The sequence below is a fragment of the Melanerpes formicivorus genome, unplaced genomic scaffold (genome assembly GCF_026170545.1).
Source record: "Melanerpes formicivorus ecotype bairdi unplaced genomic scaffold, bMelFor1.0.p_v2 SCAF_23, whole genome shotgun sequence".
Lineage (NCBI taxonomy): Eukaryota > Metazoa > Chordata > Aves > Piciformes > Picidae > Melanerpes > Melanerpes formicivorus.
This window is the reverse complement of record NW_027142375.1, coordinates 4,164,743-4,188,759: the sequence shown is the minus strand read 5'-3', so window position 1 is coordinate 4,188,759 and position 24,017 is coordinate 4,164,743. Positions and strand designations below refer to the sequence as shown.

At 43.6% G+C, this 24,017-nt stretch overlaps 1 protein-coding gene across 3 annotated transcripts in view; it reads right to left on the bottom strand.

Moving 5' to 3' along the window:
• ANKRD28 (ankyrin repeat domain 28) overlaps positions 1-24,017 on the bottom strand; it is a 134,590-nt gene that overhangs the window by 79,664 nt on the left and 30,909 nt on the right. The window contains exons 1-2 of one of the 3 annotated variants that reach the window (XM_068152354.1): positions 2,508-4,184; positions 1,430-1,513 (exon numbers count right to left, since the gene is read on the bottom strand). In XM_068152354.1, the coding sequence (XP_068008455.1) occupies positions 1,430-1,513; positions 2,508-2,624 (201 nt within the window). In that variant the 5' untranslated portion in view covers positions 2,625-4,184. Of the gene's footprint in view, positions 1-1,429; positions 1,514-2,507; positions 4,185-24,017 lie in introns of those variants that run through there. The other 2 variants (XM_068152351.1, XM_068152353.1) reach the window with 2 other exon arrangements.

The window sequence follows — 24,017 nt, the reverse complement described above, 5'->3', positions numbered from 1 at the left end:
ACCCACCAGTCTGAAATAGCCCTCTTCAAAGACAAGCAATTACATATTTTCCTGTTAAGGCACATCTGTTGACCTCCTATTTATGGGCAACTGTTTGAGAAAACTTGGAAATAAAACAAAAAATCAAACCACTGCTGCAGACACACTGAAATCTAGCAGAGAATTTTTTAATAGATACTGAAAAGAAGTTGAAAGATACTAACCCAGTTTTGTTTACAAGCACTATAGCTATGAAGGCTAAACCTGAGTTACACAGGGAGGAATGTAAATGAAACAACCCAGACTAAACAGCTTTAAAAATGAAAGTAGCAGTGTGACCAGAGCATACACATGAAGAGACTGGAAGGATACAAAGCTAATGCTCTTATAACTAAACAGAAGATTAAGTCTTCTGATACTATATAATCCATCATGCCATGCAGTCTTGCAGGGAACATGCCAAACTACTGAAAAAGGAGAGGAAGAAAGTTCAACCTTATCAAGTAAAACTTCAGATTTGACAGTTTCACTTATACAGAGCCCTGCTCCAGCTCTTCAAGTCAATGGGAGGGCTCCCCTGTATCTGATAAATGCCAGCTGAAGTATAAATTCTGCAGAATGCTTTTAAATGTCAAAACACACATAGCAAACAAAATACTTGCTTCTGGTTTATGTTTCTCAAGAAGAAAATGCAAACAATTATCACGGTCTTACAGTGGCCACTATGTAGGAACCTTTGCTTTTTAGCAGCACTCTTGGGCTGGTGCATTTGGAGGAGAAATAGCTACAGACCTTTCAGTAATGTTGAGCCCTAAATGGTTTATATCAGCCTATTATAGAAGCAGTTTCTAACCAATGTGAAGAGTTGATGCTGTATTATCTTGCATAGTGCCAAACATGCATAGGAGAGTTTTAACAGAAAGTAAATGCTGTAGCTGCATGCTGTTCCACTCTGGAGTTTCAGCCAATGGATCTCAATTCCATTTCAGTACAGTTTTCAAGGCTGCAGTGTCTGGGTTTGTAGCACTGCAAACAGGATTCATAATTTCTTTTCTTTACTTAGTATAATAATTAAGCTCCCCCTCTTAAAACCTATTGAACCTCTCTACTGAATCCAAGGCTATGTTCTTATCATTTTCTACTGCATATGCTGTATTTGAAAAGTCTACATAATGTGACACTTAACCTGTCCAACTTTCTAAAAAGTCTGAGGCAACTGCATAAGCAAACTTTAGTTAACCAAGCACTGCACAACCAGCATTTGGAAGGAGTAGAGCAACTCCACACTCCTCCTTGCTAGTGTTAAGTGTATGTACCGGCTTTACGTGGTCTATGACATAAAAGCAATGCTATTTACAGCTCATAAATTAGCAATGTTTTAAAGTGACTAGTACAGCAGAAAGTTCTATCAAAACAACATGTACTCAAAGGTAATGGTATTTGTTTTTACCTGAAAATTAACATCTTCCTTCTTAAATATCAGTGCTCGAACTTCATCGGGATCTCCGTTAAATATAGCTTGAACCAACAGCGGCTGAAATGAAAACAAACAAACCACATCTTACAATACAGCCCCATCTTAATTGTTAGTGGTACATAACACAAGCACAAGGTGAGAAAAGAAATCCCAGCCAGTGAAGTAATTAAACCACCAACAGTATTGAGAACTGAAGAAACTCCAAGTTTTAAAAACCTCCAACATGTGAACATATTCTAATGTCAATGAAATATAAAAAAGGGCCCAGAAGACTGGCTTGTAACAGCTAAGAAATAAACTCCTCATCATAAAGGTAGGGCTGCTGCTTCATGCTGAAAATTCTGTACAAGATAAGCAAAGAAATCCCTTTTACATGACTAAAGTTACCAGGAAATTTTCACCTGTTTAAACAGAGCGGGAAAGCAAAGTCCGTCAGATTAAGTATGGCAACATTCACACTCACACACATCTATTACTAAATATAGCAGGCTTTCTTAGTAAGAAAAGCTGCTGAGGTAGACTAGCAAGATTTAAGTGAGTCACTTGACAAAATAAAGTAATCAAACCACAGTCCCACTGTCGATCATCTCCAGAAAATGGCAACTCGTGGCAAAATTATACCTTGGGCTTATTTTTCATTTCAGTTCAGAATTGCTCTTGCTTGATGGATGCTATAGATCAGCTCTCAAAATGAACACAGTATATTACTGCAACCCAATGATTACATCAGTTTCTAGAGGGGTATTGCCTAAATGCACCATTGAGGAATAAGGAGTGGAGCAGACAAAAAACCCCAACACCCAAACGTGTACTTCAAACACAGTTTTTACCAAGCATTCTAACAACCCTCTGCTATTATACAAGAGTAATGAAAAAGAAGGAGCCTTTGCAAATGTTAACTCTACAACTAAGTTTCAGCTTTCACCCTCTTTAGTCCAGGCAGTTTTTACCACTTTGTCCTGTTTCAGCATCGAGCACATTCATGTTAATACGTGGTATCTGCAACAGTATTATACAAGCTGGAAATATGCCAACGAACAATATGCCTTACCAGCACATTTCCAGTGGGTGATGGATGCAAGGATACATTTTCCTGAGGTAATTTGGAAATAAATGTAGGAGTATCATCTTCCTCCTCCTCCAAAACAACAATACAAACTCGACTCATTCGATCCGTTTGAGGAAGCAAAAGCCAGCCAAAAAATGCCAGGAACAGCGTGTTTGGAACCAGCCTGCAGGGATCCTAATGGGGACCATAGAGGAAATACTTTCACCTGTTCCACACCCCCTCACAAACTTGGGAGTGCTCCTGCTGGTGGTGTATTAGGATTTAAAAAAGGACACTCCATCTCCCCCTCGCACTTCATTTTTCAGATTTAAGCACCCTGAGATGTTCAAGACAATGCTGGGAAAAAAAAAGTTGTTGTTGTTGTTGTTGTTTGGGTTTTTTCCTCCCCAAAACAAAATTCCTCTAAGCACCCAAACCTCAATAACGAAACTGTGGAACAGCTGATAAAAATACACCGAGATCCAATTCCATTTGAACAGCACTGACTGTCACACACAGCTGTCCTTCCACAAGCAAATTGGTCTTTGTAAGATGTCACAATTTCCACAAAGTCCTTCTACCCCCACAGAGAAATCATTGTTACAGAAGACACGGCACTGTCGAGGACGGAACAATCGCCCTGAGAGAGACGGCTGCAGCTCTACCCCACTGCTGCAAGGTCAGTTGCAAATCAGCCGTCGCAGGCTTTCTAGTGACGGGAAATAAACGCTCCTTCCGATCACCCTCTCATTCTACAGCTTCCATCCTCGATGTCAGAAACAGCCCAGCCAGGAAAAAGCATCTCATGGCAAACAGTTTTTCAGGACCTGCTCGGAGGAAAAGAATTCTTTCCCGCGCGAGAAGAATATCTGCAACATACAGTACGGCTGCAGCACATTTACATGCGGTGAGTCAGACCACAGAGACAATGAACTCCCTGAATAACATTGCTGGTTGGATCCAGTCTCCCCAAATGACAGCAAGGCAGACAGCGCTGCTCCGTCAGGGACGCACGCAATGTGGAGCGTTCGCTTTTCCTTCAGCAGACAGTAGCCGCGGCTTCTCCATCTGCCAACGCGCTAGGCAGAAACACTGTTGAGAAAGAACGCTTCAGAGAAATAAGCTAGCTACCACACACAAAAGATCAAATTACTGGCTTAGACTTCTTCTGCAAAAGCAGTTCATCACTCAAGTGCTTCTTTTGATCACCATGTGAATGCAGTTCCCATGCTAGAGGGGGGGAAAAAACCAAATCAAAAAATCAGACTCTGCACATCTTCTCCAAGCCAACTTCTTTATTCAAACATCTGTCACCGTGCCAACCCGATTCTCCTCTTCAGTTAGCGCTTCTGTTTACCAGGGTTTGGGGTTTTTTCCTTGACAAATTCAATTATACAATCAGCAGATAGCCTTGCAAAGCTTGAAAAAATCCTGGCTGCCCAAGCCGGTCATTACAAGCCCATAGGAGCGGAGCACGAACCACCACCACAGCAGCAGCATTCCCACCGAGCAGCAGCCTGGTGAGCAGCGACTGCAGCCTGGCAGGATGAAGTGCCTAGTAATGCTCACATGTCACACTCACCAGAGAACCCAGCCACTGCTCCCAATGCAACTTCCTCTGGCAAGGCAAAAAAAAAAAGGAGCCTTTCTCTCCCCCTCCCACCCGCCGCTCCTCCCCGCCTTTGGAGCCGGAGGGGGGGAGCCCTCGCAGTTACGTCTGTGCCAGCTCTGTGACTAACTCAGCTGAAAACGTACGAAGCCTGTTAACTGAAGAAAGAGCGACTGTTTAATATTTTCCACCAAAAGCCACAAAGAAATCTGCTGTACCAGCTCTGCTGACTAACAATTTAGGCCACAAACAATTCCAGCCTTCTAACTGCTTTCATATGGCACTGGCCAGAACAGTGAAACAGCCCTCTCGTAACTCACTGAAGGCAAGAAACTCCCCATAGAAATAGTCTGAAAATGAATTGCAACTGAAAAATCTCCCCAAAGTAATTGATGGACTTTTCAAAAGCCAGCTATTCATGGCAAACCTAGGGGGTTTGGGGTTTGGGTTTTTTTTTTTTTGCAACTAGTATAAAGAAACATACCTTCACATTGAAAAAAAAATAGGATCATTTAAATATAATAGTATTATTAATAATATCATAATAAAACTGTAATATAAAGCCTTACAACTCGCCAAAGAAATATTTCAGCCTGAATCTGCTTAAACGGTGCTGGCTTGTGGGTGTATTATATAAATGGCTTCTGTCAAAGTTGCTGGATAAGCTTCAGTTTTACAGGAACAGAGGGAGGGGTTTTGCTCCTGCTGTGCAGCACACGAAGGCACTTCTGATGTCCTTCAGTGACTGCTAAAACCAGAATTGGTCAAGGGTGAACAAGTCTCTAGCTCTGCAATAAAGCATCTGCACTCGGGTTTCACATGTGAATCCAGGGCAGAGAGAAAGACAGGCTTAAGTGGTAGAGCAAAGGGTTTGGGTATTAATAGCAATATTGAATTCCCACCTTTGGGGGCCACAGGCAGGAAAAGCTCACATCACCACTCTTCTGAAATAATGTCTACAATAGCTTCACTGCAATGCAACAAATTGCTTAACACACACTTCGTGCAGGGGAGGGTAGAAGTGTGCCTAGAGCTCTGCAAGCTCAGGACTGCTGGCCTGGCAGAATATAGCACCATTTTCTGATCCACTGTGGAATTCCAGCTTCAAATTTCCCAAGTGTCCTCATTCACAGCACTGTACTAACAAACTTCTGTTCATTATGCAGAGTCCAGTTGTTTTGGCCTCTGTCTCACACCGTTGGTCTTAATTATGTAAGAGCAGCGGTTCGTACATCGTGCTGCTTTCTTCTGGCACTACAGCCATGTACTGAAGGGAAACAACGCAGATTCACACGAACACACACAACAAATCATCTTGTTCTTGGCCACAGCAAAAGCAGTTTAAACAAAACCATGGATTGTCCTCAAGGCTCACCTACTGCCTGCTGGGGAATAGAGCAACCACAACCTAGGAAATTGTGCTTGCTGTTTGTGAACAATGCCCTGAGGAACAGACACTGTGGCTTACTTGCATAACTAAACACTCATTAAAAAAAGAAGAATTAAAAGTCAGATTTAAGTCTACAACACACATACTTGGGTTTCCTACTATACACACACACACTTATTTGATAAGGGTTTCTCCCTAAGCCTATGATTACTGTAAATGAAGCCTTTTTGAGAGTCAGCAGGTTTATATAGCAAGCAAATGCCACATGCTTTCTTTGGAATTACCCATTGGACATCATAGTATCAGTCAGGATTGGAAGGGACCACAAGGATCACCTAGTTCCAACCCCCCTGCCATGGGCAGGGACACCCCACACTAGATCAGCCTGGACACAGCCTCATCCAGCCTGGGCTTAAACACCTCCAGGGACAGGGCCTCAACCACCTCCCTGGACAACCCATTCCAGGGCTTCACCACTCTCATGGGGAAGAACTTCCTCCTCACCTCCAGCCTGAATCTTCCCACCTCCAGCTTCATTCCATTCCCCCTAGTCCTATCACTACCTGATATCCTGAGCAGTCCCTCCCCAGCCTTCCTGTAGGCCCCCTTCAGATACTGGAAGGCCACAATTAGGTCACCTGGGAGCCTTCTCTTCTCCAGACTGAACAGCCCCAACTCCTTCAGTCTGTCCTCCTAGGAGAGGTGCTCCAGCCCTCTGCTCATCCTCGTGGCCATGCTGCTAGATAATGTCCCAGATTTGACCTTTACAATTGACACTTCAAAGTGTACTTAAAAAATCTGCCAGAAATGCAGTAGTTGCTTTAAAAGTAGAGGGTTTCACAGTTCATTGTGAAAATTCAGGATAATTACAAATACTTGAATCTCCTCTGAGCATTACTCTAGAGATCTTACATATAGCCAAAACCATAAACTACTTCCCAAAGCAAGTCAACATATTGTATCTTACATAACATTATGTATTTCTGAATGACATTACTATGGTCAAAGTCTCAAAAGCCAATACGTCACAGCCTGCATTAGAAAGGGAACCAACGCAACTGGATCAATACTATATTGATCTTGACAGCAATCTGAGCTATGTCAGCAGACAAAAAAACCACCCCACTCATGCTCAAAATGTGTGTGTGTGTGTGCATGCACAATGACTTCTACAACCAAAGGACAACCCAGTTTTAAAAACATCTAACTAGTGAACTAGCACTTGGACAACACTTGAAAGGACAATCTTTCCCCCTCCCATCCCTTCCACTGAAAGTACTGCCTTCACCACAAGGCAACCAACCATCTCTAATCATATCTTCTTTGAAGTTCAAAAAAAAATCATCCAAGGTGTCCCCTCATGCACAAAGTAAAAGTTTCTGTGCTCTGTAACAGCTGTTTTGAAAGCCAAAAGTTGAAGTTCACAATTCTGCTGAAAGAAACCAAACTAAGGCTTCAGTGTTTCAGCAGACTATCTGGACAACTAACATTCAGTGCAGGAGAAAAGAGAATAGTAACAGAGAATCGTAGAATCGGTCAGGGTTGGAAGGGGCCACAAGGATCATCTAGTTCCAACCCCCCTGCCATGGGCAGGGACACCCCACACTAGATCAGCCTGGCCAGAGCCTCATCCAGCCTGGTCTTAAACACCTCCAGGGATGGGGCCTCAGCCATCTCAGGATGGGTCTTGAATATCTCCAGAGAGGCAGACTCTACAACCCCCCTGGGCAGCCTGTGCCAGTGTTCTGTCACCCTCACAGTAAAAAAAATTCTTCCTCACATTCACATGGAACTTTCTATGCCTCAACTTCCACCATTGCCCTTTGTGCTGTCATTGGGCATCACCCAGCAGAGCCTGGCTCCAGCCTCTTGGCACTCACCCTTCACATCTTTATAAACATGAATGAGGTGTCCCCTCTGTCTCCTCCTCTCTGAGCTAAAGAGCCCCAGCTCCCTCAGTCACTCCTCATAAGGAAGATATTCTACTCTCCTATCATTTTTGTGGCTCTGTGCTGGACTCTCTCTAGTAGCTCCCTGTCCCTCTTGAACTGAAGGGACCAGAGCTGGACACAATATTCCAGATGAGGCCTCCCCAGGGCACTCCTACTGTGGCTCAAAGGGTAATCTATCTGATACCCTCCACACTAACTGTGAGTAGAGCTCTCCACATATAATGCTAACATTTTAAGGAGTGCAGTGGAAAGAGAATAAAAAGCATTTTGAAGTGGCCAATAGTGAGGATATGCAAACTAGCTTCTGTGCTGACATGGCAGCTTTCTGCAAATAAAGCTGTGTTGTAACTTTCAAAGTACATTTCCCTTGATGCAAATCAAGTTCCAAGAGTTTTTCGTGGGTGCACAGAAAGAATGTATTACAGCAATGAAACCTGCAGGTTAAGCACGGATGACAGCAGCCACGTTTACACTACACTGAAAGAACAGCAGCTGTGTGTCAGCTAAAAATAGCAATCTTTTCGAGGATCTACCCTTTCCTCTAAGAGCCAATGAAGGGAAGACTGCAGCCACACTGCTGATGACACTGAAAACCCCTCTGAAGTACATTCAATGCTGACAAACTCACCCAAGTTCAGATTTTTCTCCTGCCCACCAGCTTTTAGGAAGTCTTTCCAACTTGGATTCATCCACTAGGTTGTATAATGAAGGGTTTAGTAAAAGGAGGAAATTGTTCTGTCGGGTTCCATTAAAAATGGAAACTTTTAGAACCAGGTCTTATGAATTATTTTTTAAAGAGTCTGCATCAGCTCTGCAAAGCCAAGGCCTAATTATGGATTTCTTCAGAAGACAGATTGCCTGCAATAGCTACAGCTGTAAGTATACAGGCATGCCCTAGGATAAGCAGATTTCTGTATCATTTACCTAGAATATTTCTGAAAGTGTTGCTCACATATAGACAGAGATGAGTGCTCAGCACCACCACCAATACAAGCTACAGTATTTCTAGAAGCCATGTGAGTCACTCATCTAGCTGTACTTCTCTGCTGTTTCCTCCCCACTCCTACGGGAATGAGGTGGAGTCCGGAAAAAGAACAGTCTAGAGGAACAAGAAATTACTACTTTTCCTCCCAGCTTTGCTCAGTTTATTCCAGAGCACAGCTGGGATGCAAAAAAGGGATAGTAGTTTTAACCACCAGACTCCAGAGTCCTGCTTCCAAAGGCAAGCAAGAGAGCATGGCTTGCACCTCCAGGATACCAAAGGCAGCTCTTACTTATGTTTCTCATGCAGGTATATGGACTCTATTAAATCTACAGAGCTATTTTACATAGTTATGTATTTTGCTTGAATTTAACAAAATCCAGTAACTGAACTGTCACCTTACAAACTGAGACATAAGCATGACAAAGACATTAAAAAACCCCCAACAAAACTCCAGTTATTTGCTCTAACTTTTCTCCACTGGAGCAGCATAAGAAAAAGTAATAATGCAAAATACATGTGTAATTGAGGTGTAAACCTAATTCCTGTACTTAATCAAACTGCAACCTTTTAAAAAATGCCTCAGAAATACAACCTGATCAAAGAGCAATAAGATACAAGTGTCAAAAGTCCTCTAAAGCAATTTTATGTTGAAGACTTCTAGAACACAGAATTAACCAGGTTGGAAAAGACCTTTGAGATCATCAAGTCCAACCTATCACCCAACACCATCTAATGAGTTCAACCATGGCACTAAGTGCCTCATCCAGCCACTCCACCACCTCCCTGGGCAGCCCATTCCAACAGCTGATCACTCTGTGAAGAATTTCTTCCTAACATCCAGCCTAAACCTCCCCTGGCGCAGCTTGAGACTGTGTCCTCTTGTTTTGTCATGATTCTTGCACGTCCTATACATCTGAACAATAGAGTGGTAGAGAAACTCTTGCCTGGAGCATCTTACAACCACCACAGAACATAAATCAGTATCTTAAAAATAAACCAACTCCAGTTTCCACAACAGTCTAGGAAAAATCCCACAAACAACAACAACAAACCCCCTCCCCCCCCAAAAAACACCCCACCAACACAACCCCAAACAAACCAACAAAAACCAAGCAACAAAGCCACAGCATATAAAAGGTGAACTGAACAGAGATATTCCTAAAGACCAGAAAAGCAAATACAAGTTCCATTTCTTATTAAAGAAGGTGGAAATCAGAGGGGGCAACATCTTCCCTGACAATTTTCTAGCTAGACTGTCACCCGTAACACTTCCCTTTTTATTAAGGCCAGACTCCACTGGTAGCAAGTTTGGGTTTGGTGCTCTCTTAGTGTACAATCCTGTAATCAACAATCCACTCTTATATTAACAAACAGTACCTGAAGGGAGTCCTCCCTCCTGTCTCACTTCAGATTTTCAAGGTGCTTCATTAAAATAAGTGTATGTGCTCTGGCTGGGGGCGACTATTGATCCATCAGCTGCACCTAACAGCAGCCCCCTCCTGTCTTCTGACCAAAATGGAAGGCAGCTGGAACAACCACTCAATGGTGGAACTGGCAGTCATACAAGATTAGCTGGAAGTCAAAAGAACTGTTTCAGGCAAGAGAGAGATAAGAAAAAGATGCATCTGTCCACATGTTGTTATGGATAGTTCAGGTAATGCTGCATGGATAAGGGTAGACAAACAGCAGCACAGAAACCACTTTGGGTAGCGTGGCGTGGGTTTTGGACAGGGGATGGGTTGGTTTTAAGACACCAGAAGTGACAGATTACTTCTGCTGAAAGTTAGAGAAGATACTATCTCAAAATAACAGCTCAATCAGAGAAGCAGGCAAAACACTTCAGCGTTTGTTAAACCCACGCAAACCCACGGTTACTGAAGCTCACACGCGTAAGAGAGCTTCTTGCAAGGATGACAGCTGCTAAATATATGTTTTCATAACATGAAAAGCAAGGCTCACAGATGGGTTACAGGTATTGACACCTGTTGTCAGAGAAAAGGCAGAAAAGCATAGAATAGAATAGAATAGAATAGAATAGAATAGAATAGAATAGAATAGAATAGGACCAGAAGAGACCTTTGAGATCATCGTGTCCAACCTATCATCCAACACCATCTAATCAACTAAACCATGGCACCAAGAACCTCATCAAGTCTCCTCCTGAACACCTCCAGAGATGGCAACTCCACCACCTCCCAGGGTAGCCCATTCCAATGGGCAATCACTCTCTCTCTGAAGAACTTCTTCCTAACATCCAACCTAAACCTCCCCTGGTGCAGCCTGAGACTGTGTCCTCTTGTTGTGGTGATGGTTGCCTGGGAGAAGAGACCAACATCTGCCTGTCTACAACCTCCCTTCAGGTGGTTGTAGGGAGCAATAAGGTCTCCTCTGAGTCTCCTCTTCTCCAGGCTAAGCAACCCCAGCTCCCTCAGCCTCTCCTCACAGGGCTGTGTTCCAAACCCCTCACCAACTTCGTTGCCCTTCTCTGGACTCATTCCAGCAAGTCAACCTCCTTCCTAAACTGAGGGGCCCAGAACTGGACACAGGACTCAAGGTGTGGCCTAACCAGTGCAGTGTACAGGGGCAGAATGACCTCCCTGCTCCTGCTGGCCACACTGTTCCTGATGCAGGCCAGGATGCCATTGGCTGCCTTGGCCACCTGGGCACACTGCAGGCTCATGTTCAGCCTACCACTGACCAGTACTCCCAGGTCCCTCTCTGCCTGGCTGCTCTCCAGCCACTCTGACCCCAGCCTGTAGCACTGCATGGGGTTGTTGTGGCCAGGAATACTTCTAGCCTCTTTAGTTCCTTGTAGCTCAGACCATGCCCACAGCCAATTTTGTTTTCTGGCACTGGAAACTGTATTGATAACAATAATAATGACAACACCCCTCCAAGAACAATTGCTGAAGGCAGCAATTTCAGCTGTGCACACCAGATCTAAAAGCAGAGTTGAAGAAAACAAATGTTAAAAAGATGATTAAAAAAATCAAAGGCTGAGTCTCAGCAGTCCATTTGCTCTTTCACATGTCTAGGGTCCTCTCCCAGCCCCTACCCAGCCAGCTGCTGGGAGGTGAGACTGGACAGGAACAGAGCAACAACAAACCCAGAGACACAGGAAGACATCAAGCCGCTGGCACAGCCAGCACTGACATCCTGATGCTGCTTCTTCCCAAGGAGAAGAAACAGATACAGATAACTTACAGCTAGCTTGGCTGGAGCAAATGAATGACTGAAAAAATCCTAATCTTAGTTTTGCATCATCCAACAAGTTGCTTTAAAAGTGTTTTTATCAACAGTGCATGCACTCCTGTAAATTAACTACAACATGATCCTACTAAACTGCAGTGGGGCAGCTGGCATAACAACTACGAAAATTCCCTTTGGGCCCACACTGCTGCATGCATACACCAAGAATTATCCCATCTCCTTTGATCTATGACAGACTGAGGGAGTTGGGGCTGTTCAGTCTGGAGAAGGCTCCAAGGAGACCTAATTGTGGCCTTCCAGTATCTGAAGGGGGCTACAAGAAAGCTGGGGAGGGACTTTTTCTAGGGTGTCAGGGAGTGATAGGACCAGGAGGAATAGAACAAAACTAGAAATGGATAGGTTCAGATTGGATGTTAGGAAGAAGTTCTTCCCCATGAGGGTGGTGAGACACTGGAACAGGTTGCCCAGGGAGGTGGTGGAAGCCTCATCCCTGGAGGTTTTTAAGGCCAGGCTGGATGTGGCTGTGAGCAGCCTGATGTAGTGCGAGGTGCACTCTTAATGCACCCCAGGATTCCACTGACCTTTGTTACCACAAGCGCACATTGCTGGCTCCCATTAACTTAATGCTCACCAGCACTCCCAAGTCCTTTTGTGCTCATCAGCTTCCCAGCAGTCAACACCTAACTTTGGTGCATGGAGTTATTCCTCCTCAGGTGCAGAACTCTACAATTCTCCTTGTTGCACTTCATAAGGTTCCCCTCTGCCCAACTCTCCAGCCTGAATCTCAGTGAATGGCAGCACAGCCTTCTGGTGTGTCAGTCACACCAGTATAAGCAGAGGGTTTCCACTGTTTCATGTCACCACCACATAAATCCTCATATGCTGCTATGGTTACAGAATGTTTGCTTTTATACATTCATCTGGAATTCCCAAATGGCCAAAACCAGCAGTGGTTGGGAGTGCTCACCAGCATTCAAGCACTTGAGTCAGAAACGCACGCGGCTTCCGCTCAGACTGCTATCTGGGAAACACCACAAAAATCGCAGTGATTCATGCCAGTTTGTGCCATGGAAGGGAGGAAACAAACATCACATTCAACTATTTAAAACATTCAGTGATGACTCACATCAGCTTAGGACATTTCCAGAATCAGCTGCTTTTTCTCAAGTAACAAACTGCAAACATGAAGCTGTTGAGTACTTCAAGAAAATCAAGACGACTGGTCCACTTTCAACAGAACCACTCAGCTAGCAAACAGAGAACAAACAGGGACAAGACTGACTACAGGAGGTTCCATCTGATCGTAAGGAAAGCCTTTTTCACTTTGAGGGTGACAAAACACTGGAACAGGCTGCCCAGAGAGGTTGTGGAGTCTCTTTCTCTGGAGACATTCAAAACCCTCTTGGACACGTTCCTGTGAGACCTATTCACGGTGATCCTGCTCTGGCGAGGGCCTTGGACTAGATGAGTAAGACACAGATAGTATACCATGCTTGAACAAAATCATGCAAAGAGCCTGTGGTAGTGCAGGCAGTGGAATCTCAGATTCCCATACCCATCCTCCAAAAAATCCTTGCTATATTGTGGAATAGAATAGAATAGAATAGAATAGAATAGAATAGACCAGACCAGACCAGACCAGACCAGACCAGACCAGGTTGGAAGAGACCTTCAAGATTATAGTGTCCAACCTATCATCCAACACCTAAACAACTATCCCATGGCACCAAGCACCCCATCAAGTCTCCTCCTGAACACCTCCAGTGATGGTGACTCCACCACCTCCTCGGGCAGCCCATTCCAATGGGCAATGATCTTTTGAGATCCTTTCCAGCCCCTAACGTTCTATGTTTCTATGATCTTTCGAGGTCCCTTCCAAACCCTAACGTTCTGTGATTCTGGGATGAATTTAGGGTGTTGGTTTTTTTGCCCCCTCAAGACAAAATGCAAACCCCCAGAAGCTCTGTAGGCCAAGGTCAGAAAGCCCACTGACTCCCAAATGGTGATTATGCCAAGTCTGATTTCAGATGTATTTGCAAAAATCTTGGTAATCCTGCTGCAGCTCTCAGCTGTATTACTGGGGCTTTATCTTAGCCAATATTTTGCTTGGACTCACATGGTTGTGTGATTTCTGCAGCCAGTGCTAACAAAACTTTAATCCAGTCACAGGAGCAAGAAGATACAACCAATTAAGAGTGAGAAATAAAGAACAACCCACGAAAAGCTAAGAATAGAGCAATGCATTCAAAGAAGTGTTACACAGGACTCAGTGACCTCCAGCGATTAAATGACCATGAGGGAAGGTAACAAGAGTTGAACTGAGGAAGGAAAAAGTGCCAAGCAGGAGCAACTTTATAATGCAGACTGCTTTTCCACTACCAGAAAGAAACTAGGAAGAGCACATCTTGCATAGAAGCAATTCCTGACTAACACTTCCCAAGTTTGGCCATCTTAGGAGAGGAAAACAAAATTAGCTTTGAATGTCTGTCTGCTATTCACTCATAACATTCTGATAAAGAAAACAACTAAGAAGCATTATCCAAAGGAAACACTGTATTTAGAATGACATAGTGATGGCAGCCAATACTTTATCAGAAGACCACATGAATTCTATACTGTTCAAAACACAGCTCCAATTTTGTCACCAAGAAAAATACAAGAAAATAGAATAGAATAGAATAGAATAGAATAGAATAGAATAGAATAGAATAGACCAGCCAGGTTGGGAGGGACCTTCAAGATCATCCTGTCCAACCCATCAACCAATCCAATGCACCTAAACAACTAACCCATGGCACCAAGCACCCCAGCAAGTCTCCTCCTGAACACCTCCAGGGATGGTGACTCCACCACCTCCCTGGGCAGCCCATTCCAATGGCAAATCACTCTCTCTGTATAGAACTTCTTCCTAACATCCAGCCTAAACCTGCTCTGGTGCAGCATGAGACTCTGTCCTCTTGTTCTGGTGCTGGCTGCCTGGGAGAAGAGACCAACCTCTGCCTGTCTACAACCTCCCTTCAGGTAGTTGTAGAGAGCAATAAGGTCACTCCTAAGTCTCCTCTTCTCCAGGCTAAGCAACCCCAGCTCCCTCAGCCTCTCCTCACAGGGCTTGTGTTCCAAGCCCCTCACCAACTTGGTTGCCCCTAGTCCCCATTTTTGTCACTACTGAAACTCTCCCAGGAAAGTTTTGGAAGCCAGTAATACTGAGGGCAGGAAGCTGCTGAAATCCTAAAAAGCTCCAAAATTCTCAAGCTCAGGAAAGAAAAATTGTTGCCTCTAACAGTTTCTGCTCAGATTTTCCTATTCATTAGTCATGTGATGGTACAATCTGCCTACAGCCCAGGCCCCACCTCACTGTCCCACCCAGGGAAGAGCATCTGGTGGGTGGGGGTAGTGTAGGGGTTGGTGAGGATGTTTTTGGTCTTTTGTTTTTTCCCCCAGGATGGGGCTTGGGAAGGGAAAGTCCTAAACATATTTATTGATTTTCTTCACAACAGCTGAGATATCTTTAAAAGAAAACTTCTAATTCAGTTTTTCTCTGGCAGAAGAGTTGAAACAAAATGATCCTTATAACTTGGGTACAGACAAATAGACTGCAGCCACAGAAACCACAGTTCAGCTGGCTTGCTGACACATGGGATTGTTTCCATACATACCAGGGACTCAATACTATGGGCAATTGAGTACAATTCATTCTAGTTGCTATGGTTTCCATCATATTTAATGTATTTTATCTCTCTTCAGTATGTAAACACTCAGCAGCACTGTATACAAATTATTCCAATTCTCCTTAAAATAGCTGCCCCATGTATTAGCATTTGCCCTTGGGGGGAGGCTGAATTCCCTAGAAGTTCTTTGAAACTCCTTACAGTTCCCTTATGTCCAAAAGCAAGATCCTTCCTGGCAACTGGAAACAGTCTGGAAAACACAACTGGATACAATCCACGTATTCACACAAACATACGCACGCCACTGCAGGAGGAGAGAGCTCATCTGAACCTTCTGCAGCTGCCAAAGCCGATGCTTTCCCCAGAATTAAGCAAGGAGAAACACAGCAGCAGCCAAGAATCTTACCTGGCTGCTTCAAACCTTGTGGGGAGTCCTCAACTCGATGCCTATCAGGCAAGTAGCTCCAGGAGGGCTCTTACACATCCCTTCAGATCAAGGGCATGGCCACGTTTACTCTTAGAGGCTCTTTTGCTATCAATTTGTCACTTCTGTTAATTAAAAGATTAAAAAGCATTCTCCTCAGAAAGCTGAGCAGCCCACTATTGAATTCAATTTCAAAAAATTATAGTGAAGTGTTCATTTGGAACACTAATTAAAGTTTCAGCAGCCTAGACATTTGTGTGACTGGTTTTGGTTAATTTAGGGCTGTTTGGTTTTTTGAAGTGACATCTGAGGAAGTGGCTGAGTCTGATTTTAACTGCTGGCCACCAGAGAGCTTACTCACTCCTCCCTTTCCCACACGATCCTTGCACATTCACATCCCCTTCCTGAGCCTGAAAAGGGCACTTTTGTGATCCTGTTGTCCCTATTCTTTGTGACTTTGAGCCAGTTCATGATGGGCTGACAGCTGGAACAGAAGCAGTGAGAGCACTCAAACTGCTCACTGCAGAGAAAACCATGGGGTGCTTGGTGCCATGGGTTAGTTGTTTAGGTGGGTTGGATTGGTTGATGGGTTGGACGTGATGATCTTGAAGGTCTCTTCCAACCTGGTCTATTCTATTCTATTCTATTCTATTCTATTCTATTCTTCTTCTAAAGTACCAAGAGCCAAAGTGTTTATTCTATTCATGTAAGTGCTTTCCAAACCCACACCTATCAACTGAGCTCCCTTCATCAACACTGTATCAGAACTACCTAATTCCTTGTATTTTCCTTACAATACCTCAAACAGCCTTTGTGAAAACTGGACTTTGTCCCAAACTTGGGCACTATTAACCATCAAGTATATCAGTCAGTAAATTCTTTAGTTAAAAAACTTATGTAGAGAACTTGAGCTTTTCTCCTATGATTCAGTACATAAATAATTCTTAGGAAGTTGTTTTTTTCCCTCTTAAAAAAGTTATTTCACAACATAGGAATGTCACAGATTATGTTAATCAAACTGTCTCTGCAAGACTAACAGTACTTATTAAAGCAATGTGGCAATTAGTCTAGAGAATTTTAGGGCCCAGATTTCAAACAAATGCACACAAACCCAATGACACATACAGCATTCACATGCAACTGATTCATATATCACAGTATCACTAAGGTTGGAAGAGACCTCGAGGATCATCGAGTCCAACCTGTCACCACAGACCTCATGACTAGACCATGGCACCAAGTGTCAAGTATATAGTACTATACAAACACAGCAAGGTAGTTACAACCTTGTACAACCATCCATGCATGATTTAAAAGTTAAACTTCTGGTTTGTTTGGTTTTTTTCCCCTCCAATCAGGATTATTCTGAAGTTCATCTCTGCCAAAGTCTTCCTAACATTGACTTCAATTGGTGATTTCTTTAATTAAGATGACACTCCCCCCCAGGAGAAGAACTTACTGTGTAAATTCTAGCATTTCTAAAAGCCAACAAAATGCTTTAATAAGGAGGTGCTTAATAATACAGAATCAGAAAGATGGTATTAAACCTGAATACTTAATAAATGTCAGCAATACATTTAACACATTGAGAAAGAGAATTTATATGTAACTAAGCCCATGAATTTTTAGAGGCAAGGGGATCTTACAGCCTGCAAATAACCAAATCCCATCCAGCAAACATGCAGGTATGAAAAAAGGAAAAGTAGCTGTATCACAGTACCACCAAGGTTGGAAGAGACCTCGAGGATCATCGAGTCCAACCTGTCACCACAGACCTCATGACTAGACCATGGCACCACGTCCAAGCCCCTCTTGAACACCTCCAGGGATGGTGACTCCACCACCACCCTGGGCAGCACATTCCAATGATGAATGACTCTCTCAGTGAAGAACTTTCTCCTCACCTCAAGCTTAAACCTGGCGCAGCTTGAGACTGTGTCCTCTTGTTCTGGTGCTGGTTGCCTGGGAGAAGAGACCAGCCCCTTCCTGGCTACAATCTCCCTTCAGGGAGTTGTAGAGAGCAATAAGGTGTCCCCTGAGCCTCCTCTTCTCCAGGCTAAACAACCCCAGCTCCCTCAGCCTCTCCTCATGGGGCTGTGCTCAAGGCCTCTCCCCAGCCTTGTTGCCCTTCTCTGGGCAAATTCAAGTGTCTCGATGTCCTTCTAAAACTGAGGGGCCCAGAACTGGACACAGGACTCAAGGTGTGGCCTAACCAATGCAGAGTCCAGGGGCACAATGACTTCCCTGCTCCTGCTGGCCACACTATTCCTGATGCAGGCCAGGATGCCATTGGTCCTCTTAGCCACCTGGGCACACTGCTGGCTCACGTTGAGGCGGCTGTGGCCACTTTGCCGTGGCCAAAGTGCAGCACTCGGCACTTGGACTTGTTGAATGCCATCCCATTGGACTCCGCCTACCTGTCCAGTTGGTTGAGGTCCCTCTGCCCTTCTGCCCTCTAACTGACCAACATCTGCACATCTTTTTGCAGAATTCAGGCCACAGACCATCCTGTAACCATTTCTGGTCTGTCATTTTTTTGGCAAGGTGACTTTTGTTTTATAAAGCTACATATATATATATTTTAATATCTATATACTTATATATATAAAATATGTCCATATTATACTATATATATATATGTAAAATAAAACTATAAAATATACTGAGTTTTAGGAATGTTAGAAACATCTCTAACATTTAGTAACAACAAAAAAAAAAATCAAGATAACAGCTCAGAGTATTCCTGTTGTTTGTATCCTATCTCCCAGGCTGTACGGTCTTCCCCAGGAATCTCTACCTATGCAACCAGCCTACTCAAAATGTATGACAGTCAAGAGAGAATGACAATGAACTCATCAATTGTTTTGTAAACTAAACCAAACCCTAGAAAGCAGTCAGTCAATAAGCTCACATACCATGTTTAAAAACCAACACACACATTAGCATGAGAATGCAGCCTTTAAAGTCGTGCAGGTGAGAATTTTTGGAGTCTTGAGTCAGCTGTTGTTGCTTTCTCTCTTGGAAATGATTTCAGGTCCTAAGAAATAAAGGCTACCACTACACCATACTAAGGAATTGAAGATCTCCCAGGTTTCTTCTTGGACATACACTGACACCTCATGGTCATTTATAAAACGTTTAAGGTCTACTCCTTCTTAGTTCTGTTTTTTTCCCTCTCTATTTTTTAAACTCCAATCACTTTTGCTTTTAAAAAAATTAGGTTCTGTTGTCCTCTTCAGAAAAGTACAGAACATTATTTGGTCTATTGACATTTTTTCCCTTAATAAAAAATACTTAGCATTCATTTTGGATGAGCAGTGCTCCAGGAGGTCTTACTCTAAACACTGAACCATGGAACACAGGAAGAAAGGTACTTCTCCAGCCTCACCACTCCAAACTATAGAGAAACAGCCCCAAACTCTGTTAACTCTTTACAGAACAGACCAGAAAGAAAAATATGACAAATGTCATGTGAAGAATAAGACTGGAAGTGTTCTTCCCCATATAACAGAAGCTAGCTCTGAACAATTTTCCAGGGCTACACAGCAGTAATTTACTCTTTGAAGTCACAGCATTGTCAGGGTTAGAAGGGACCCCAAAGATCATCTGGTTCCAAACCCCCTTCCATGGGCAGGGACAACCATGGAAGCCTTTGTAATTACACAGGATCACCTAAGAATGTGAACATAATTCACACTATTTCAATTTATGGCTAAGTAGCAATAAGGTTTATTTAACACTGCTGTACCATAGAAAACACAGGTAAAAAGTGATGTTCCTTCCAGATGCTCATTCTGGAGTAGAAGTGTGCCTTCACTTTTCCCAACAAGCTAACAAGTCTGAAAAGAAGCCTCTGCCGTTTCTTCTGTCTTGACTGAGGCCAGAGAAAGGGAAAATGAACAAGCAACTCCCTCATAAACCAAACCCAGTCTATGTGAACACATCAAGTCAAGTCACACATCATATCTCCCAAGACTGATAAACTGACAAACTGATCCTTGCTAAATAAAATGAGGAAGCCCCCAACAGTGAAAAACATGAGAGGAATATAAAAGTAATAAGCCTGTCAGACTTCTTTGCTAGGGGTATTATCAGACACTTCTGAAATCATGGAGAGCTAATTTTATTAGAGCTAATTAAATGAAATAAAATTCATTTCTTTTGTTACTGTGCAGGGAGCAAACAACTCATTCTTTTGGAATGTTTATCTAAATATGCAAGACAAAGCTACTTAAAGGATATTGTTAGTTCTTAAACATGCAAAGAAGCTCCACTGTGTCTCCTCTTCAGAGGTGCTAACACTTGAACTTTGTTTTCTAAAGCAATCACAGAATCACCAAGGTTGGAAGAGACCTCAAAGATCATCAAGTCCAACCTGTCACCACAGACCTCATGATTAAACCATGGCACCAAGTGTCACATCCAATCCCCTCTTGAACACCTCCAGGGATGGTGACTCCACCACCTCCCTGGGCAGCACATTCCAACAGCTAATGACTCTCTCTGTGAAGAACTTTCTCCTCACCTCCAGCCTAAACTTCCCCTAACATCCAGTCTAAACCCCCCCGGCTCATCTGGAGACTGTGTCCTCTTGTTCTAGTGCTGGTTGCCTGGGAGAAGAGACCAACTCCCTCCTGGCTACAACCCCCCTTCAGGTAGCTGTAGACAGCAATGAGGTCTCCCCTGAGCCTCCTCTTCTCCAGGCTAAGCAACCCCAGCTCCCTCAGCCTCTCCTCACAGGGCTGTGCTCAAGGCCTCTCCCCAGCCTTGTTGCCCTTCTCTGGACACCTTCAAGAGTCTCAATGTCCTTCTTAAACTGAAGGGCCCAGAACTGGACACAGTAATTGTGGCATTCTTGAACACAATATTTAAATATTTTGGTCAAAAGCTGTGAGGCTTTGTGGGTTTTAAAAATAAAAATGCACAAAAAAAACCTTTACCTCATCTCCCTCCCATGCCTAATGGAAGAAAAAAAACCTTCTTGAGTACTTACTCTTTACTTAATACAAGCATTGTTTTACAAGAGGAGACTCAGGGGAGACCTTATTGCTGTCTACAACTATCTGAAAGGAGGTTGTAGACAGGTGGGAGTTGGTCTCTTCTTCCAGGCAACCAGCACCAGAACAAGAGGACACAGTCTCAAGCTGCACCAGGGGAAGTTTAGGCTGGAGGTGAGGACAAAGTTCTTCACAGACAGAGTAACTGGCCATTGGAATGTGCTGCCCAGGGAGGTGGTGGAGTCACTGTCCTTGGAGGTGTTTAAAAAAGGATTGGATGTGGCACTTGGAGCCATAGTTTGGGTGTCATGAGGTGTTAGGTATTAGGTAATAGGTAGGACTTGATGATCACTTAGGTCTTTTCCAACCTGGTTGATGCTATGATACATTTCTTTTGAGGTGGAATTCCTGTAGCATTAAAACCAAATCAAGGAGGACAAAAATATTTGCTTTGTATCTCAGAGAAACATCCCATCACATCTTTGTCCCACAGGGCTCCCACAGCACATAAACCAAGTCAGCTTATTTCCCCAACACGTTCCCTCCCACTCCAGCCAAAAGCAGCAGCTGGTAAATTCCATTCATCATGGAAGGGAGTTATATTTTTCAGTCATTACTACCACCATCTGGTCAACACCCAGGGAATTATCACACCTCTTCTCATTTATAAAAAGATTAAGATTAGGTCATCTTGAAGTACATGAAGTACAGAATCCAACATAACACACTTTAAAGCTTATTTCACTCTGCATATATACACTAAAGAGCTGCTACCAACATCTGCAGAGATGGCAGATCATACTAACAGCCATAAGCATTTGGCTTGGTAACTCAGCCAAACTTCAGACTCAGGGTTTCTGTATCAGGTGCCAGAATTAGTTAAAGAATGCAGAGGAAAAGAAAACACAAATCAGCTATTGGTAAGATTAGGATAAAATTAATCAGTTCAACCCACACTTGCAGCAGTTTAAGTTACAGCACCACACTATTTTGTTGCTGCCACATGAAATTTTATAAGGTCAAAGAAACATGCACCATGTGATTCTGCTGCACACAAATGGAATGATGCCTTTTTTTTGTTGTTGTTTTATCATTATTAGCTGTCAAAAATCAGCCCAGATTTCCTGGAGTTAATCTCTCTTATATTACAAATGTAGCTGTCTGACAACACAGTTTCCTGAATAATTTACCCTCAAACAACGATTTCCAGCCCTAAACAAAGAACTAGTAAACTCCCCCTACGTAAGTTAATTACTCATCCTTCACCAAGTGCAGGGTTTGGAAATATTTCAGCTAGTAGTGTATTGCTAAATAAGGGTGTGCATCACTTTTGTATTTGAACAGAGCAAGACAAAGTGCAACACCAGCCATGGCTTTCCATTTCCCAAGTGAACTACTACTAACCTTCATCTTTACAGTCACTTCATCCTCAAAAGAGATGCAAGAATGAGAGGGGGGGAAAAAACATTTCTACTCACCACCTGGATCCAAGATATTTTCCCCCCCAATAGCTTGTTTTGCATTTAAGTTGTTGCAATTTACCTTGATCTTTAGCAGTAACAAGCAGTTGCACAGCTTCTCAGGGAAAAGGAAAGGTTTACAAGGGAGTGGGGGAATGAAAAACAAGATTTCCTCTGAGCCTCCTCTTCTCCAGGCTAAGCAACCCCAGCTCCCTCAGCCTCTCCTCATAGAGCTTGTGCTCCAAAACTCTCCCCAGCTTTGTTGCCCTTCTCTGGACACGTTCCAGCAACTCAACATCTTTCTTAAGCTGAGGGGCCCAGAACTGGACACAGGACTCAAGGTGTGGCCTAACCAGTGCTGAGTACAGGGGCAGAATTTTGTTTTACTTTGCCTAGCCATGTGCCTTTTGCTTTACCTATCAAACATTTTACTTTACCTCTCCTATGAGGACAGACTGAAAGAGTTGGGGCTGTTCAGTCTGGAGAAGAGAAGGCTCCCAGGTGACCTCATTGTGGCCTTCCAGTATCTGAAGGGGGCTCCAAGAAGGCTGGGGAGGGACTTCTGAGGATCTCAGGTAGTGATAGGACTAGGGGGAATGGAATGAAGCTGGAGGTGGGGAGATTCAGGCTGGAGGTGAGGAGGAACTTCTTCCCCATGAGAGTGGTGAAGCCCTGGAATGAGTTCTCCAGGGAGGTGGTTGGGGCCCTGTCCCTGGAGGTGTTTAAGACCAGGCTGGATGAGGCTCTGTCCAGCCTGATGTAGTGTGGGGTGTCCCTGCCCATGGCAGGGGGGTTGGAACTAGATGATCCTTGTTGGTCCCTTCCAACCCTGACTGATACTATGATACTATGAACATCATTCTTAACCCACAGGTTTTTTCATTACCTTTGTGAATCTCTCCCCTATGCTGCAGGAGGAGAGAGCATGAGCAGCTGAGTGAGGCTGAGCTGCCCACAGGGATTACACCAAGACAGCAAATGACAGAATTAAGGTAACATCCAACCTCCACACATTTACTTTAAACAGAATAAAGCCACTGCTTAATTACATGTCTCTACTCCTCTGAGAGTCAGGGACATGAGTATTATTCAATTAAGAAGTCTGCCCACAATTCCAGTTCCTCCAGATCTGTAAACAGTTCAGGTATTTCCCTTACAGATGAGCTCTGTGAGGGGGAATGGGTAAAACTTCAGTCACACAACCCATGATGGGATTACACTAAATTCACTTAACCATGTTATCCATGGAAATAACCCTAGCACTTGAAAAACCATGGGGAGAACAAGGAAATACAGACCTGAAATGCCACACAGCATTTAATGAAATTACACATAAGTTTCTTACCAGGATAAATGCCATGTGAATAGGTGCAGCAGCATTTATGCAGTATGAGAGGAAGATTAACAACAGACTTGAAATGGCCACAGGCAAAACTAATTCCCAGTTTGCACTGACAAAAAATAAATCACCATTTAAATCCTCTTTCACTAGGATTAAATAGAACCTAACAGATCAGAAGATGGATACATTTTGCAGGAACAACTACTGTGATGTGGGTTTAAAGGCTGGATGCCTTCAAGAACCAGGGTTGAGGACCTCCAGGAGGACCAGAAAGGTCCAAGGATGGACCAGAGAGTGTAATCTATGTAATTTCATTCCCATATGCCCTGCAACCCTTTATAGACAGGTATTTCTATCTGTTCAGCCCTCTTCCTCCCTCTCTGCTCTCCTGTACATGTGGGGTCTTATCTCTGCTTGTGCAGAGGAGTTTGCAGCCTGGCTTTGGTCTTGGCCCAGATAATTTTTACTGCATCACT